The 19,022-nt window shown below is 39.0% G+C and overlaps 2 protein-coding genes across 2 annotated transcripts; one reads left to right on the top strand and one right to left on the bottom strand.

Annotated features, from left to right (window-relative positions):
* Window positions 1–2,725: 2,725 nt before the first annotated feature.
* LOC306934625 (uncharacterized protein) lies at window positions 2,726–3,592 on the top strand (the record flags this gene model as incomplete). The annotated part of the gene is made up of 1 exon (XM_079517274.1): window positions 2,726–3,592. The coding sequence occupies one exon, from the start codon at window positions 2,726–2,728 to the stop codon at window positions 3,590–3,592; it is 867 nt and encodes a 288-aa protein (XP_079373400.1).
* Window positions 3,593–11,587: 7,995 nt separating this feature from the next.
* Window positions 11,588–16,322, bottom strand: LOC306933356 (protease-associated domain-containing protein 1-like). Its single transcript, XM_079515548.1, has 5 exons — window positions 16,189–16,322; window positions 15,827–15,927; window positions 15,499–15,608; window positions 14,380–14,547; window positions 11,588–14,153 (listed from the first exon to the last, which is right to left on the bottom strand). The coding sequence occupies exons 1-5, from the start codon at window positions 16,259–16,261 to the stop codon at window positions 14,033–14,035; spliced, it is 573 nt and encodes a 190-aa protein (XP_079371674.1). The 5' UTR covers window positions 16,262–16,322; the 3' UTR covers window positions 11,588–14,032.
* Between the last annotated feature and the right edge of the window lie 2,700 nt (window positions 16,323–19,022).

Raw genomic sequence — 19,022 nt, 5'->3', positions numbered from 1 at the left:
ACACACACCAACCTTTAGCTGGCTTCAATACAGCTGTCTGGTCCTCCTGCTGTCAGACAACACAAACAACTAGAAGCTGGTTTTACCACCGTAACTGGCTTTGACTCCTTACAGAACTGTCTTCACCATGGGGCGAGCACTGCAGCTCCTCTGTAGCCCACTATGGCAGCAGACCACCGTAAGCTGCATGGTCTTGTATAGTACTGCTGGATACACTGTTCAGTTCAGTAGAACATATTCACGTGGGACAATCCATGCGGTCCACAATGGCAGTAAACCTGACAAATTGCAGTTTATGTTTAAACCAATGGTAACGTGGCTGTGCTAGTGAAACTTCACTATTGCAGCCGACACAGAAAACTGTTCTGTTCTTCAGTCTGATACAAAGTGTTTGTTTCATAAAAATCCACTGTAGAAATGTTATGAGTTACTTTCCTTGCAGGTGATTATTGTTCTAAGTGTTGCAGTTTGGAAGTGCTCGTTAGATATCACACAACTGCCCTGCATACCACCTGTTTTGAATTTACACATAATGCAGGAGGCAGCAGGACGTTGCTTTGCTGAAAGTAAGCGCATCCAAACTGATCTCAAGATAGCTGCATGCAGTCTGCATAAAGTCAATATCAGTCTTTCTCTCAGATTTATGTTCAGGTTTGACACAGAATGGTTTCAAATTCTGATGTTCTATTACGTTATTTATGGTCTAGATAATTCATCTTTAGGGAAGTCAGTATGTGCTTGGAAGATGGGATTCAATCGTAAAAGGGTATATATGAGATATAAATCCGGCCTGAGCAATCATATTTGTGTATTCAGAGACAGAGCCCAACATGTAATTCCTGGAAACGCCTCTGTTCAGAGTGAGGGTTTGATTCCTTCTTAATGACCCCCCCCCCTCCACCCCAGGTAACATCACTGATGATATATGTTCAAGAGCATCATAATATCCACTTATCCAGTATATCTATCCATCTGTCTGTCTGTCTGTCTGTCTGTCTGTCTGTCTGTCTGTCTGTCTGTCTGTCTGTCTGTCTGTCTGTCTGTCTGTCTGTCTGTCTGTCTGTATGTAAGATGCAAAATTATGAAGTGAATAATGTATGGACCCTTGCTGAGGAGACCCTGCAGCTGCTATCTTTGAATGTCCTAAGTCCTATCCCAGTGGTTCTCAAACCTTTTCATGTCAAGGACCCCCACATGACACCCAAATGAATATATTTGGCCATTGATTGAATGAATGAATGAATGAACGAACGAATGAACGAACGAACGAACGATTGAATGAATGAATGAATGAATGAATGAATGAATGAATACATTATAGAAATGTAAACAGCACAAGGTACAGTCGGACATTTAGCTAAAAGGATAACACAAAAATGTTCATTGTGATCCATGATGGATGCAAGTTATCACATGCATGGGGCTATTGAGGTGCTCAATTGAAAACAACCATTATTGTTTATACATAAACTTGAACTTGAAATACTATTTCAAAGCTAAATATACAATACTGTTCTCAGAAGGGTAAAAGGAAAGGTGGGCAGTGGGTACCAAATCCCACATTTCCTTAGTGGTCACTCTTATGTGCCTAGTTTTCCCTAGTGCCCAGGGGAGCGTACCTATGTTCCCCAGGTTCTATTTTCCCCTCCATGCAAAAAAAGGTTATTTGTTCCCCACTTAGAATAAACCTAAACCTAACCAGAAACCTAACCTGGTAATTTTAGTAATTCTAATAAGACTAAAAGTATTTTAGCAACTTAGTTTTAGTGTTATACTTTTAGTAGCAAATTCTGATTTAAGCTCATTCTTTGAACAATCCATTGAACTTTAGGCCTGCCTAGGCTACTTAAACTATCTAGTCTTAGCCAACTAAAAATGAACACTGGCATAACATAAACTAAAACATAATTGCTCAGACTCTCCAACAAAGATGGCAAAAACAAACATTCTTTGTTCTGTACTTATTGTACAGTACAAAACACTGAAGTCCTTAAACCAGAAACCTAACCCTAAACCCTAAGGTAAGTGGGGATTGGGGAACATAGAACCTGGGGAACATAGAACCTGGGGAACATAGGGATGAGGAACATAGGGGAGACCCCATTTCATATATAGGGTTCATTTCCACAGAAACCTGGCACCAACACGGGAATACTTTCGACAAAGTTAGTGTCGAAGTGTCCTTGAGCAAGACTCTGAACCCCTAATTGCTCCCGATGTGCAGGTTGGTGCCTTGCATGGTTTCCTCCGGCATCGGTGTGTCTGGGTGAATGTAATGCACAACCTCTGTAAAGCGCCTTGGATAAGCGCGCTATGCACCATTTACCATGCATTTACTTTGAAGTCATGTGTGTCCACAGAACGTGTTTTAGGCTACACCTGGTTGGCATATTTCTATGACGTTAGAGTTACAAATGGATGTAGACTGTAGGCTATAGGCTATGGTGCAATAGCTAAACCGAAGAAAAGCCCATGCCCACCACATTAGCAAGCAACTGTTTATCGTTTTTACCAAGCAAACCCCATAGGAATTATGGGTTTGTTTGTGCTCATAAAACTTTCCATATAATCTGACATGCGTCACTTCCAATTGTCATCTTTTCACTTGAAGCATGATATAGCTCCCTAGAGTTTCGTTATAGGCTATACTTGTTTGCTTGAATCTCCTATAGTCACATGTAGGCCTATAAAATGCAATTGTTGTGCTTTACGGTGGAGCTTCGTGATGCTCTCCAACACGACCGTTCCCCTGTCCGTGAACTTCGACAGTCCCGGTGACTTCTTCATTTTTATCTTCCACATTCTCTTTGCTACGAGTTCCGTGCTGCTGGCCGGTTCAGTGGTCATCGGTATATTGAGCACAAGATATCTGCGAGCTCAGAACCGCTTTATATTTATGCTGAATACGAGCATCAGTGACACACTGACTGGGTTCTCGGTGTACTATTTAGGCCTTTTTGATGTCCAAGAGGGCTATCCGTCTCGGAATGGAACATATTATATTTTACCTTCATTTCTGGGGGTCAATGTGTTAACCTTTCTCTTTGCTCAGTTTGACCGTTACTTCGCCGTTTGCTATCCTTTCTTCTACAACCGTTACATTACTAGATCAGTTGTGATTGCCACTTGCAGTTTTTGCTGGATCTATACCTATGGTATTCTAACGGTGCAAAGTATGGTACCAATTTCAAAAGCGGCTCAAATGAACGCATTTGGTGTAATAGCTCTGCAAATTATAGTTCTCACCAAGGTTCTGATGACCATTAAACTATACATCATAGCCAGAAACCAGTTGGGGAGGGAAATACCTAGCGCTGACCGTGATAACAAGAAGGAATCGTTACGCATCATTGTGTTTGTTGTTATATTCTTCTTGGCATTGTGGTGTCCATCATTTGTCAATATAATTGTGAGGCAGTTGACTAGAAAGGGGCTAAGGTTTAGGAATGAAGCCACGAACTTGTTTGCCATTATGGCTCGGCTGAACGCACTGGTCACCCCGGCGCTATACATATGGGGCAGCCCAGCGCTGAGGGAGGCCATATGGACAACAGTATGGCAGAGAGTGTGTCCAAAATGGAGGAGCAGGTAAGATAGTTGCACATGGATGGGCTGGTGGATTAATCAAGCCAGTATGTGTTTGTTTTTTTTGCACTGTTTTACAGTATGTCATGCATCGCAAACTGTGTTTTGTTGGATTATGAGTCAGAAGTGTGTTAAGAGTTCAGCAAGAGTTCTTTGTGGTCAGTATTGGGGTGTTGTGTAATACAGAGTTCTTTGTGGTCAGTATTGGGGTGTTGTGTAATACAGAGTTCTTTGTGGTCAGTATTGGGGTGTTGTGTAATACAGAGTTCTTTGTGGTCAGTATTGGGGTGTTGTGTAATACAGCACATAAGTCATATAACCACCAATTCACCTGCCAGCTCGTGCTGCTGTATGCATTCAATCGATCATCAGGTTAATCAGGTCATGTCAAAAAGTACGTGATTGTTCGGATTTCACTGTAGCCAACAGTCCGATGCATGTTTTTGACCACGACGATGGTCAATTTGAGAATGACAAACAATTGCGGTCGCGGATGATATTAAGTTAATCATTGTGCTTTGTATTATATTTATTATTATTATTATTATTATTGTATGTATAATTATATAACCCTATATTATATAATTAATGTATATCCTGTTTCCTGCATTAAACAGCTGGAGACTGTTGTGTCTATATATCTTGTGCATGCCACCCATTATCCCTAAACTTATTTACAATTTTTGACTATTTTGGGAAAAAAAACATTTTCAAATAGTTCAAATATCCGATCTACAAGCACACAATGTGTCGATGTAGATCGGCTAAAATGTTTTTCAAGATATGGCAAAGAGGTTTAGGGATAAAGGATAATTAAGGAGCGCCCATATAGGGCCAATGTGATGAACACTATAACAATCATTATCAATCTCGCTCTCTCCCTCTCTCTCTCTCTCTCTTTCTCTCTCTCACTCAGAATCGGTCTGATCAGGACCGTGGACGGATCTATACCGGCGTAAAAGCGTCGTGAGGACGCTGCATTGCATGACCTCCTCTTGACAACACTGGAATCATAATTTCAACTCATCGCAAAGACTTGTTCACCACGCTAATGATTGATGTCTGCCGGTTTGGGATTGAGCAAAAATTGTACTGCTGTTTAGTAATTTATATGTTGGATTACACTATTTCAGTATTATGCCCAAATAGGCCTAAAATAAATTTCGTTTATTCTAACTGTTCTCTTAGAATTTAACTGTTTCTTATAGAATTTAGGTTAAATGTTTCCAATAGACCATATTCGCCGACTCGCCGTATAGGCCTAGAGATCAAATAAATTGAGGTTGTGGTTAAACCCGCAGGAGAACTGCAGTGAATGTGTAATGTGATTGGAAATGGTGGTAAATCATCATCATTTTGCTTACACTATACAGCCTATTCACCTGGCCGATATTTATAGAAATATTAAACAATAGACATCTTTTTTTTTTATCCAAAATGGTATACCGGTAGCCTAAATATTGGCAATGAGCGATGTCTTCTAAGGACAATTCATTACAACGACTTTCGACAGGAATAGTAGGGTTTCTTGCCTCAGTCCCAAAGGTATAAGCTATATAGATCAGATCAGATGTATGCTCCCTGCAACTTTATACAGGAACAGTTTTGCACACATGATATATATCCCTTTCTCTTAACACAATCCCATGGTAAACAACTTTAGGGCCTATAAATGCAACACAACAGGCTCCTACATGCAACAAACAGCGCTGTCCATGGTACTGAAACCACATAGCGCTATCCATTGTTCTGAAACAGCTATCTTAGCTATAAGCGATTTGTTTGCAAAAATATGGGCAATGTGATAACTGTGTGTTGCTGGTGGTTCCATGCGAGGGTCATATTAGAAGTATGCAATCACTGTAAAAAAAAAAAAAAAAAAACGTTGTGAATTTTGTCTAGAAAACACATTGGAGAAAAAAAAATCACTGCATGGCGCCGATGACGTGATAAAATGTCACAGGTTATCTATACCTGAAACCCAGACGTTTTTACCTCTTGACTTATCTCGCGATTGGCCAATCTTTTCCATGCACGTGCACTCTTAATTGGCTATAAGCTGCACATTACTTATAAGTGCGCAAACGATGCAATCGTTTATCATCTCAGGTCAGGTGTGTCACTGACTGCAGTACTCACTGTCAGTTTTGACACAAGGATTATCTGTTATTTATTATTTTCCAAATTGCATTTACTAGCAGTTCTCGCTGCATCATGGCACTGGGAGGATATTTCATATATGCCCAAATATTGGGATCTTCGTCTTCAAAATAGTATTTTTGTAATGTTGAACATGCATGACAGCAGTATATTTGTGATACTTAACTGGATTGTTGTTATCTTGGTCTGTTTGACGTTCGGGAGGGATATCCTATCCGTCAAGAAATGGAATTTATAATATTTTACCGACATTTTTCTGGGTCAATATATTGACCCCGAAAGATGTATTTGCACAATTTGACAGATATATTTTGCTGTTTGCCCTCCCCTCGTTTGTCAATTGGCTGGTACTTGCGACAAGGGCTGGTGTTTGAAACATACTTTACAGCTCAAGTTTTGAACACTGCATGCATGCTCATGCATGTCAAACGCGTAATAGAATACAAATAAACCCTTTTCTTCTCCTTTTCTTTCTCTAACTGTAGCATGCACCAGGAGTTCGCAAACGCTTTCAGCTGACACCAAAACAATTGGTGTCTCCCCAAACGTAGGCTTATGCATTATAACACAACTAGTGAAAAGATCTGATCTGATGATTTTTTATATAGTATTTATTTAACTTAGGAAATAACCAATCACTGATTAATGCGTTTATCCGCACTGTTTTGGTTTTACGCACGTTAGCTTTTCGCGTGCGTGCGGCTGTGTACGAGAGAGAGAGACAACGGGCACCAAATATTTTTCAATTTGTTGTAATTATGTAACAACAAATACGGTTATACCTTCATTATTATTCACATATTCGGGCCTCAACCTCCAAGGCGCTGCAACTGCCAACTGCAATCCACGCTTACATTGCTGTCATGTCTGTCACACGATATTATAAAATGGGGGGGGGGGGGGGGGGGGGGGGGCTACAGGAAGAAAAAAAACCATTTATGTTATTAATATAATGAAATTGAATTGTCATATGCATGTAGGCCTACACAACGCAAGCACCCCTATAACTTTAAATACAAAGCTGCATATTAAATTAGGCTGATCATATTTTCGAAAGCTCTAATAGGCTATTTTTTATGTTGAACACCATTTGTGAGTGACTCATTATTTGAATACCGCTGGAATGTCTTATTACTCAGTAGTCTGATTGACGTTCGTTCGGGAGGTAGGCTATATCCTTCCTGAAATGGAACTTAAGGTCCCTGCACACTGCTGCGTTAAAACGATTTTATCCTGACTTAATTCGGTGGGAAAATAGCCTACTCGATACGATTATCCTTTTAATTGCACATTTTACCGATATTTTGCGGTTTAACCATCCATTCTAGTATTAGTGTATAGCTACTCGCTTCATAACCATGAGTCCACACACGTTGTGGTCATTAGGTTACTATATAATTTCGTTCACTTGCTAGAAATATGATGCCTGCAGTTACTAAAGCAATGTAGCTGGACGCACGCATTCAGCATTGTCTTTTGATATTGATTGATAACGAAAAATTATATGGTGCTGGCCCCAGGATATTTTGATATAGTAGCCATGCCAGTGCCAGCAGATGTTCAAGCAATGTGGTTTTGTCAAAGAATATTCCGCCCAGCCCATGATAGGATGCTGCACTGCAGTTCAAGTGGTTAACTCCAACAAGGCTGTCTCTAAAAATCCTGACTGACTGTTTAATTGTTAAACCAAATTGACCCTCGTTTGTACACATTCAGATGAATTGAAAATGTAAACAAGTCTTAGTGCTTACCCATTCTACAATTTCCAATTAATCAATCAAACTCTTGGAGTGTTGGCTATGTATATAGGCTATACACTCGCAAATAACTTAACATTAACAACACAGAGGATTTTATTTAGGCCCACTGTGTGTTATTATATAGATATGTTTTTATTGTTATAATGGTATAGGTGATATTCAATGTTGCTTTTCTTTTCTTCTCTCCAATAAAAGTTTGCTGCATGCCTTTTAGGCCTATATGCATCTCTTTTTTGTGACCCTTTATTATTTTAGACTAGGCGTGTCCAAGGCGATTTCTGAATTATTAACGTGCGTGTGAATGACATGACATGAGCCATGGAATAAGTATTTATTTAAAATAGATTGATTTTCCAAAACGAAAAATAGAAGACAAAGTTTATTATAGCCTAATTCTAAAACGAAATATAAAGCTAAAACGTGGGGTGTGGGGAAAATAATAACATTTTAGGTTTTTTAAAGAGGCAGGAAATTGAAATCATATAGTGTACAAAAGTAGCCTAACTGAAATAAAACATAATAAAAACAAAGAAATATAGGCTACATAAAATGTATTTGTTTTGTCTGACAACTTAAAATAAGATTGTCGCTAACATTCTAATCTAGATGCTATGCATCCATCTCCTTTTTGTAGAAGCCCTTTTCCTACTTATTTTTTTCGCTTTAATGATGATACTCAATGTTAAAACATAACGCTTAGACCTATCCGTTCTTATTACTACTGATCTGCCCGTTTCTAAGTCTCTGATTCCATGATGTTTGTTTGTTTGATCGTTATGCTGTCGCGCTGAGTGTTGTTTTATTTATTTATTTTATTTCATGAAGGGTTTGTGGAGAATACTGTGTTAGGGAGTGCTCAAATGCTACTTCACTTATCGATGTGTGTTGGTCATTGTTGAGCCTTGATGGCGCATTTTGTTTTGTTTACAAGTAGCAATGTTCAACCGTCACTTATATTGGGTGGTTTTTCAGTGAGTGGCCCCCCCTCCTCTTTGGTCCGTTGGAGTAAACACTGAACACTGAACCTTGAACTGTGAACTGCTTCTGACATCTTAACGATTTTAGGGGCAATAGCGCCCTCTTTGGTCTGGTGGTCACTTACTCTGACAGGACTGATTCACAGACAGTATTATTTTTCTCCGTTGAGGTATGCCACACTTGAAACTATGACATTGTCACATATGTCATTGATGTTGAAACGCCACAAGAACTGTATTTCATACCAATACTTGACCACTTATTTTATTACTTTCAATATTAGAGCTGTGATGGTTGGTGATGACACTGATTATTTCCATTGTTGATATTACTACACAAGCGGATGTTTGTATGCACTTGGATATTTACATTAACCTATATTTATATTTATATACCATTTTATTTGTTTTATTCATCTTTCTATTTACTTGACACCATTTCACCATCCAAATTTTCTAGAGGCACTATATTTGTGGGGGGGTGGCTGTAAGCTGTCTGCTCTGTTGGGACTTGGTTGGGACCACTATCGGGGCGTCCGGGTGGTGCAGGTTAAAGTTCCTGCCCACCACCATGGAGCTTAGCCTTCATGGTGCATACGGCTTGGCCGGGCGCTCCAACGAACACAATTGGCCGTGTTCGCGGGTGGGAAGCTGAATGGGGAGGGCTCATCTTTGTCGCTGCATTGATGATCCCCACAAGCGGTCAGGGCGCCTGTTCAGGGGAGGGAGGAGGTGGGGGGGATAGCGTGTACCTCCACATGCGTTACGCCCCCCTAGTGAGACCTTTCACTGTCGGGTGTAAAGAAGATGTTGGCTTGATGGCCCGGGTATCGGAGGAGACCCGAGGCTTTCTTCACCCTCCCAATGACTGATTGTGGGGGTTAGCAGAGATGGAGTACTTGTAGAGAGGCTGGGGAATTGGGAATTGGCTATACTAAATTGGGACTAGAAGGGGAGAAAATGTTTTTCTTTTATCTTGAAGGGGCATGTTTTGCACTAACAGTCTTTTCATTATGTCTGCCCACGATCTCTGTGATTTATACAGTACGTTTGTTTACCTCAGTCACTGATACTAAAATCTGATATTTTATTTTTATTTTTTCTATGAACCTGTGACCACCCATACTGTTATAAAAAGGAAATAAAAAGATTTTGAAAAGAAAATAAGATTGTCAGCACAGGACTGTGTAATTGCGTAATTTTGGTATTTTGCGTTTGTAGCCTATTACACAATACCTTTTCTGAACTTCTTGAATCTTGCCCCTGAGATATGCCCCATATGACAAGAAAACTGAAACTAATAAAAACTAAACTAAAACAAAACAATAAAAACTACACTGAAACTAGCAAATCCAACCTGGAAATTAACTGAAACCAAACTGAATTTAAAATAAATACATTTTTAAAATAGAAAAAATATCAAACTATATAATAATGATGCATTTATTGATTTAGGATACATTAAATAATACTCTGTCACCTAATTTTCACACTGTCAACTGTAAAAGAGATAGATATTTGTCTTACACGACTATATACAGCCTTGACCTTTGTATACATTTCATCATTTTTCTCTGAAGGCATGATTTAGTAGGCCTATAACATTTGTTTTGGAACTATAGTTACTACAGTTACTTTAGGAACATATTAGTAGTAATATTATTACTCAAAATGTTAAGTATATAGTTATACTATACTATTACTAGTTACTGGAAAAATGTTATACTTTAAAGATGGAAAGCTGTGATCCCCCGATCCCCCCCCCCCCCTAAAACATGATCATCGGGTACTATGATTATACTAGGATAAAGTTTTTTTTAAAGTGTACAGAAAGTGTTAAAATTATGTTTTTATGTGGCCACACCAAACAGTTCATTAAGTATGCCCAGTTTTCAGGTGGGTGGTGATCCACCAGAACTGAAGCCGCACCCACAGCTGTTGTTGTATGATAAAGGGCTTTCAGCTTTCAGGAAGAAACAAAGAATACACAGGGAAGACATATTTGAATGTTATAACCACACCAATGCAACTCATTGAGTTGCAATGAGTTGTATTGGTGTGGTTTACCTTAAAACGGTTTTGTCCCAGGGAGTCTCTATACCGGTGTGGTTTGGGCTTTAAGTAATAATTTACTTTAGTTACTTTCCAACACTGACTGCAGGAATACAACTGAAAGTTAAAATGTTCAGATCTAATCAGGTACTGCAGTAAGAAGTTATCATAGCTTTAGAAACCTTTCAGCTGTTTAATAGATTGTAAGCAGTCAGTTATGTGCAGACATTCTGGCTAATATACTATCTTACAATGTCACTATATTTCACTTAAATTAGAAAGGTTTCTTACAAAATCTTGTTTGTGAAGTTGACCAGCAAACTATTTGTTCATATTAAGCTCTAAAATAAATATCTTTCACTAAGTCCTATCTCGCCAGTGTCTGCATTTGTGATCTGTGTAACTGAAAACTTGTAAACCATGGGATGTCCCTCTCTATACGTTCAGCTGAAAACTGTAACCAGTGCCATCCGGTCTAGAGCCCACTTATACTAATTTCAAGGACATCCAAAATGTATTTGGGTGCAGATACCCATCTGAAAAATATTTTGTTGAGTTAAGATTTAAAAAAAAAATTATATTAAAAGATTGAACACATTTTCATGATTTTTCAAAAATCATATAGTGCGACACGAAATTAGTTGATCTATTTTTGAATAGACAAAGTATAAGAAACAATAGAGCTAAAATATAAAATGACAGGTGCTTTCCCGGTTTTAATGGGTTAAACTGGAATCCTGTAATTTCCACACACGTACAGTAAATACACACAGAGACCTTTTCAGAATTATACCGATACTCTGCAACCTGGCATAAAACGGTGGGGTGTGAGTTTGAATGTGCATAGATTGTGTGTACGGTATAAGTGAATTGGTTCTATCTGCTGGATAAACACAGCACACTCATATATGTAGACATACAGTATACTGTGAATTTCTTATATCACGGTTATTTTAGAAGCAGAACTTGACTAAACAACTCCAAATTCTATGAAAGTGTTTCAAATGCCTATACACAGTGTGGAGGAAAACATAAGCTATTGAGACAATCAGATGAAAATCATAGTATTTATTGTTTCAGGAAAGTTCTAACACCAGACAAAGGTTAATTAGTATAGTAACTTGTTTATTTTTAGGTCTATCATTTGGCCATAACGGACATTGAAAGCTCAGCAATTGTCCTTGCTGTGACATCAACTTCCATCAGGCTCTCCAGTGGCATTTTCAGAGAACTACATCCGTAGGTGTAAAAGTGCTGTAAACAAACACTGTCAACTGCATCCTCTCTCTCAAGACCAATATTGTATATGCTTTTTTTTTTTTTTAACAAATTAGTTCCCAGATTGACAGCACCCCAATGTTTAAATAGCAGATTCCTCCCTCTGGTTTGAGACTAGGATTACTGACATGAAATGGGATGATGGCAATCTAAATCCTAAATTAAATTGTAATCAATTTGGTACTGTAAGCATTATTAGGTCAGTCTTGGCTTGCTAAGTATTTTTCACTCAGAAATTACTCCGTTGTTGCCTTTTACATTTTCTGAGTCGTGTCAAATGTGACCTTAAATAAACGCACATCTGGGCCTGCTTAAATAATAATGTAGACAGTAGAACTTTGCACGTTTTTATATTATGGTTTTAGAAGCTTAGCAGCCTATTGGGCCCTCAGAGTCTGAGACCCAAAAATCTGTGACAGAAGCCCTGATGGCTCACACAGTTAAGACATAGGAGGAAGAGACACTCAACTGTATACGGTCCTCCAGGGTTTCAACCACATTCAACCAGTCATGTCTCAAATCATGAAAATAGTTGAACTACAAGCTCATACAGTAGTGTGTGCAGTGGTGTCATGCTCATAGAACGCAGTGCCACGCCATGGTACCAGTAATTATTTGACGTGCACGCGCAGGGACGGAACAGAACGGTGCATGTGCGTGCACGCTAGAACGCGTCCCCTATAGATTCAACAGAAGACGCACCAAATCAACCTCACGTCACCACCAGACTTTCCAAGACGCACAAAGTACCCAGTGGTGCTTGCATGTGCGCGGTACCAGTAAAAAAAAATCACACCCGTGTGAAGTGAGTGGTGCAACTCTGTGTGGGGGTCCCCGGAAGTTCCGGGACCACGGCCAGGGTGCCGGCCCGGTTCTGGCGAGCCGCCCCACGTCCGAAACGGTAGAGAAATGAGTTACCATGTGGGGGTCCCCGGAACATCCAGAGTTACCGTGTGGGGGTCCCTCTACTGTACCGGCACACCCGAAATCATCATATATACACTATACAGTTAATATGTGCGTGTGTGTTTGTGTGTGTGTGTTAGGTTGCGCACAGGTTCGTGCTCATACCAAGCCACCCAGCCAGGCAGGCACCCACACACATAGCTCCGTAAGGGAGTGGTTGCACCACTCAAAAACACCATGAGACCACCGAGTGTGTGCAACTGTGCATAATATGAAACTTTATATGAGTACTACAGAGTAATCTTTTTCCACTAGAGTAAAGGTCTTCGCTTCAATTTCAGTATACTGCTAACAGTATAGCCAACTGATCATGAAAAGTAAACACTGGTGCAGGGAAGCACTTATAGCCTTAGCACCTGCCATGGGATACAGCTATTACAGCCACCAGGCACAGGGCCAACAGGCAAAGATTGTTTCTGTCAGGAGAAACGATACAATCTACAACATATAAAGGATTTGTTTATTAAATATGTGGTCTTCAAACTTCTCCATGAACATGTTTTGTGTGAGAATTACAAATGAAGACAGCATTTAGCTAAGGCAGAGCAAAGCACACAATTTTGTGCATGAATATTTGACAGATTGATGGTGGGTTCAGTTTAGCCGAATTTAATTTAGACAATTTTACATTGCACAGAACTGTGTTGGTCTTAACTTTGTCAACCACTTTTAATAGTGGTTAATAGCTTTTAATACTGCTTCATCCAAACATTGACATATTTGTTTGGGAACAATACACATCATTGTGTAATGTCTGTTTTCCATATATACACTTCCTCACTCAATGGTGAACATGTGCAAGGATCCCTGCACATGAATAGAACATGGAGATAGTTCTATTAAAAAACAAACATGTCTTCCACAACCATTACTAAATTCCGTCGACTTCATCCAGACAGCTGAAATTGAGAAACGGTTATTTCCCAGCCAAGGTCGTCCTGCGATGACAAGAGTTTCTAGAACCACCACAGATGGTGATAAAGGTAAAGGCTCTGATAAGAAGTCCGTTGGAATAGGATTGTCAAAGGGCACTGCTTATAACCGAGGTGACCCAATCTGTGTGTGCATGTTTGTTTGCACAACTGAGTGTAAAAATGGACCCTAAACATAAACTAACACTGAGGCTTTAGCTGTGCACCAGTTTTAGGGAGCAGGCATGTATTTCCATACCACCAATGGGATTCAGTGTGAAGCTGCGTGTTTACAGGGTATGTGGGCTGTTGATTCATGTGAGTTCCGGTGTGCGTGTTGACTCTACCACAGAGTCCACGGAGGTTGCTTGAGGGGGAAAGAGGCCAAAGAAGAAACGTTGACAGGAATGGAGATAACAGCCCATGGTAGTGCTTGTCTCTGGAGAGACCGTCTGATCATCAGCCTGGAACAAATGCATATGAAAATCGACATGAAAATCACCAAATGTGAAAAGGTGATTGGTGATATGATATTATTATTATTATTAGTATGAAACCAGTAACACATCACTTTTCAAAATAGCCAATCACTGTGGCACCAGACACTATCGTACAATACCACTAAGTGTAAATCAGGGTAGTGTTCGTCTATGTCAGGGTGTGAGAGTGGCTGTGTATCTCTCTTATTACCCGTCTCTTCCCAGTAGGAACAGTGCAGGTATGCTGGGTCTGGCTGTGCTCCCATCAGTAACCATGTCCAAATACTGGCTGTCATTATCAACTGCATCATCAGCAATCAACACTGCTTTTCCCCCTGCCTCCTCCACTAGTCGAGCCTTATGGACAAAAGAACAGCCCCTGCAGTTCATGCAGATAGAAGAAAACGTAAAAAAAAAATATATATATATTCAACATGTGTGAGAATGACAGGAAAGAAGTATGTAGAAAACATATTCATGGTGATACATACACATTGACTTACACATGTTAAAAACGAAATCGGCATTTTTTTTCCATCAGGAGAGTTCCTCCTCGTTGACATTGATAATGATCATCATCTTATGTGTTGATCAAATGCCCTTTTCACAATTTTACCAGTACCAAACTTTTGGGTAGAGCTAGGATGAGAATGACATCAAAATCTACCTAAAACCATGATAGAAATATCTCGCTATTGTTCTGGTTAGTTGCTCTATTGGAAAAAAAACTACTTAATTTTGTGAGGAAATCTTGTCTCTAACATGCAATTGTTTAGGCATCAACAGAAAGTACAAACTTTCAGCTTAACTACCGGTATACAATTTTGGATGTAACCACATGCTTATCATACTGCATTTTATTAAATATTCAGCATTTTCCTTTCTTTTTAGTGCAGAGACTGAGAGCTATGCAATCTGGCTGCTCTTGTATGACTTTAGGTATCTGCAAATGCATTTTCTTGGGCATAAACATGTATTAGCCCCTCCTATAACCAGCTACAGTGTAGATTCTACAGTGTAGATTCTGTCAGAACACGCAATTGACAATGAATGGAGAATTTACGTCATATGTGTCTAAGCAAATCGGCTGTTGGTATGTCGGTGGAAACCCTTGGCCAATAAGGTACCACCATTCTTGGTGACGGTAACTAAGGTATGTTTCAAGGTTGGTACTATAAGTTCAATAATTGATTAGAGCACCCCTCACTTCACACAGGTGTTTCAATATGGAATTATGTAAAATCAAATGTATAGACATGAATGGTTCCTGGATATCATTTACTTTACTAATTTGCTACAAATACAGCACATGCATTGCACACATAATTACCCTCGTTCCAGTAGGATTATTTGTCCCTGAATTAATTCTTTGTTCCTCATTTCTGAGCAGCCATCTGCTGGGTCTGCTGGCACAAGTAAAATCTCATCATAAGAACAAGTCTGGGTCCCAGATGAGAAAACAGAGAGAAGTGCCGGAGAGGATGAAGAAGGAAGTAATGAAGACCAAAACACAAACGACCAAAGACCACCACAGAGAAATGTGAGGGAGAGATAGGAGAAAAAATCGAGCATTAGTGGGGTATGAGGGGGAAGAGGTCAGACACTTTCTTTGGTGAATAATAAATCCCAACAATTAAGTACAGAGTAATATTACTTACAAAATCTCCACCAAAGTCTTTTGCAGGAGCTGCACTGAAGATGTAACCTATGTCCTCAGGACTGATAACTCGGAAGTAGAGCAATTCATTGACCCCAAGACCTGGAACAGTCCAAATTGGAGACACGTCAAAATAAATTGATGTTCACTTTATGCATAAACTGCATAATGAATGATGACGACTCGACTCGAGTAGAGAAGGTAAGTGAAGTTTACGTTATTATATTAACAATCTGTCAGTCATTCAAACGAGCTCAGTGTATGTAGCCTATATGTTACAGATCACCTACTGTGTATGCTAATGTTTAGGCTACTAGCTATAAAATGCAGACGTTGGCTGAAACGCAGCCATGCCTTTCTCACCTGATATGTAACTAAAATGCATGAGAATACTCCACAGACAAATAATCCACGATGTTTCAGTCATGTTAGCCATGTTGAATACATTTGCAGCCGCAAGGTTCTGTACATTGATATGGATGGACGGACCAGTTTTAAGTGAGTAATAATAAGTGCAATTTCCGGTTGTGTATTTCAAATTCAAAATAAAACCCTACGGATAGGTCCCCAGCAGGGGGGGACGGGGGTCCCCAGCATAGAGTAGGGGGTCCCCAGGTTTTTGTTTTTCGTGAACTAATTACATATAGCCTATACAATGCAAAATGTATTTTTTTTATCATTATTATTTCATAAAATGCTTTTATTTTGATGGCTAACTCGATCTCTACTTGCGTTACCGCTGTGGTTGGGTTTGCTGTTTACGCATGCGCGCTAGCCACCAAAGTACTTATTTTTTTCTTTCTTTTATTGACAAGAAATATGGTACAGAGAATTCAGAGAATTAATCAGCACCAAGTAGCCAGGCAACACCAGAGAAACGAAACAAAAACAAAAACAAGACGAATCCCTTGACTCCTTCAAAACCGCTCTCAAAGGCCACCTACGGATGGCTGCAATTCGAAACTGGCCCCCTGTATATGTTTCTTTTCCCTTTTACCTCCATTATGATGAATTCATGTTCTGTTCTTGGTCTATATAGAAGTGTCTATTTGTACGTCTCTAAATGTTTTGATGAATTGAACATGGTGGACCCTCTTGTAAACAAGTGTAATGCTTTTGATTGATTGATTGAAAATTTTATTAACAGTTTGCAGAATTACAGTACATTTCAAGCACAAACTCAATACAAAGGCTGTTAACTGTGAGTGGACGACCCAATTAAGCATTACACTTGTTTACAACAGGGTCCACCATGTTCAATTCATCAAAACATTTAGAGACGTACAAATGTGGGTCGTCCACTCACAGTTAACAGCCTTTGTATTGAGTTTGTGCCTGAAATGTACTGTAATTCTGCAAACTGTTAACACATATTTCAATCAATCAAAAAGACAAAAGGTTCTCAGTCTAGACGACTTGCGTCACCAGACTTTCCACCTCGGAGGAAACTGTCTTCTAGAGACTAGAGATGTTGAAATGATGAAATGAATCAAAGCATTTGCAGCCTAACATCCTCTACACGTCCCCTTACTCCCTTTTACTATTATGCCCAAAGCATTTAACCAATTGACAGTAATGAGTAAATGGGACTACTAGGGAGGGAGTCTAGGGGGAAAAAGTTTTTGGACAGATTTTTTTCTTTATTTTAGAAATGGGTTAGCGAGCTGTACGATAATATCTGAATTCCCAGAAGTTTTTTTCCGCCACTAGGCCTAACTGGCTAACTGATTGATTGATTGATTGATTGATTGAAGTATTTATTACAGTACATTTCAAGCACAACTCAATACAAAACTGTTAACTGTGGACGACACCATAAACAAAGCATTACTCTTGTTTACAATAGGGTCCACCAATGTTCAATTCATCATAACATTTAGAAACGTACAAATATACACTTCTATAAAGCCAAAAACAGGAAATCATCATAGAGGAGGTAAAAAGGGGAAGAAAACATATACAGTGAGGGGAACAGGGTCAGGGTACTAACGTATAATTAGTTTTTCTCTTCAAAATAAAATTGAGAAAACAAGAAAATATCATGTTTTATTTTTAAACCTAAAATGAAACCACAGAACACAGGCCTGTTTTTCGTTATTCTGAATGTCTGTAAACATTGGAAATCAGCGCCATGGGTCCACGTTCGTGTTCTGTTTTGTTGATTCAGAATGGAAAATAGAAATATAGAACACAGGTTCAGTGTTCTGTTTAGTTGATTCAGAATGGAAAATAGAAGTACAGAACACAGGTTCGTGTTCTGTTTTGTTGATTCAGAATGGAAAATAGAAATACAGAAAACAGGTTAAGTTCGGTTTTCTTGATTCAGTTGGATAATATGAACTACAAAACACAGGCCTGTATTCTCTTTTGTCCATTTATGTTTAAGAACAGAACACAGCTTCAGTGTTTTGTTTTCATTGGTTCTGTTTAAGAAGAGAAAATAAATAAATGAAACTGACACAAACAGAAAACAGGCGCAAACAGGGTCAGGGTACATTCAGAATAACAAAAAACAGGCCTGTGTTCTGTCGTTTCATTTTAGGTTTAAAAATAAAACATGATATTTTCTTGTTTTCTCAATTTTATTGTGAAGAGAAAAACAAATTATACGTTAGTACCCTGACCCTTTTTAATAGCCAAACCACCAAGGTACACAAAAACACCAACACAGGGAGAGAAGATACACAGGAAAGATCTTGTATTTAAACACTGGTAGGCCTCGATCTGTATTTTAAACTAAGTAGGAACAAACTTTCTAATTAAATGTTAGCACCCATGATTGACCATTTTACATGCTCTTACTTCATACTTGGGTCCGGAAATGAGTATGAAGTAAGAGCAAAATGGTCGCTGTGTGAATATTGTCAATGAGATGGGTTAAGACCACAAGTTCCCAATTATTGCAAGGACAACTGTGAGCTTGAGCAATGATATTATAAAAAACATGTGTTAAGCAATTATTTCTTCACTGTTAATTGTTAAACATTTATAATTAAATATGTCAATTAATACACAAACATTTTATGAAACATTTGAGTAATTAAAAGGGTGATGATTTCATATTAAACTTATTGAACAAAAAATGAGGTGAGGGCTGGGATATCATCAGCTTATGATGCCTCATAGTGAGACAGACACATGGTGAATTTGAGCATTTACATGGCGATGAAAGAAAGAGTTGAGACAGTAAATTGACA

Source organism: Electrona antarctica, assembly GCF_951216825.1.
Source record: "Electrona antarctica genome assembly, chromosome: 12".
NCBI lineage: Eukaryota > Metazoa > Chordata > Actinopteri > Myctophiformes > Myctophidae > Electrona > Electrona antarctica.
This window is presented reverse-complemented; position numbering and strand designations above follow the sequence as displayed.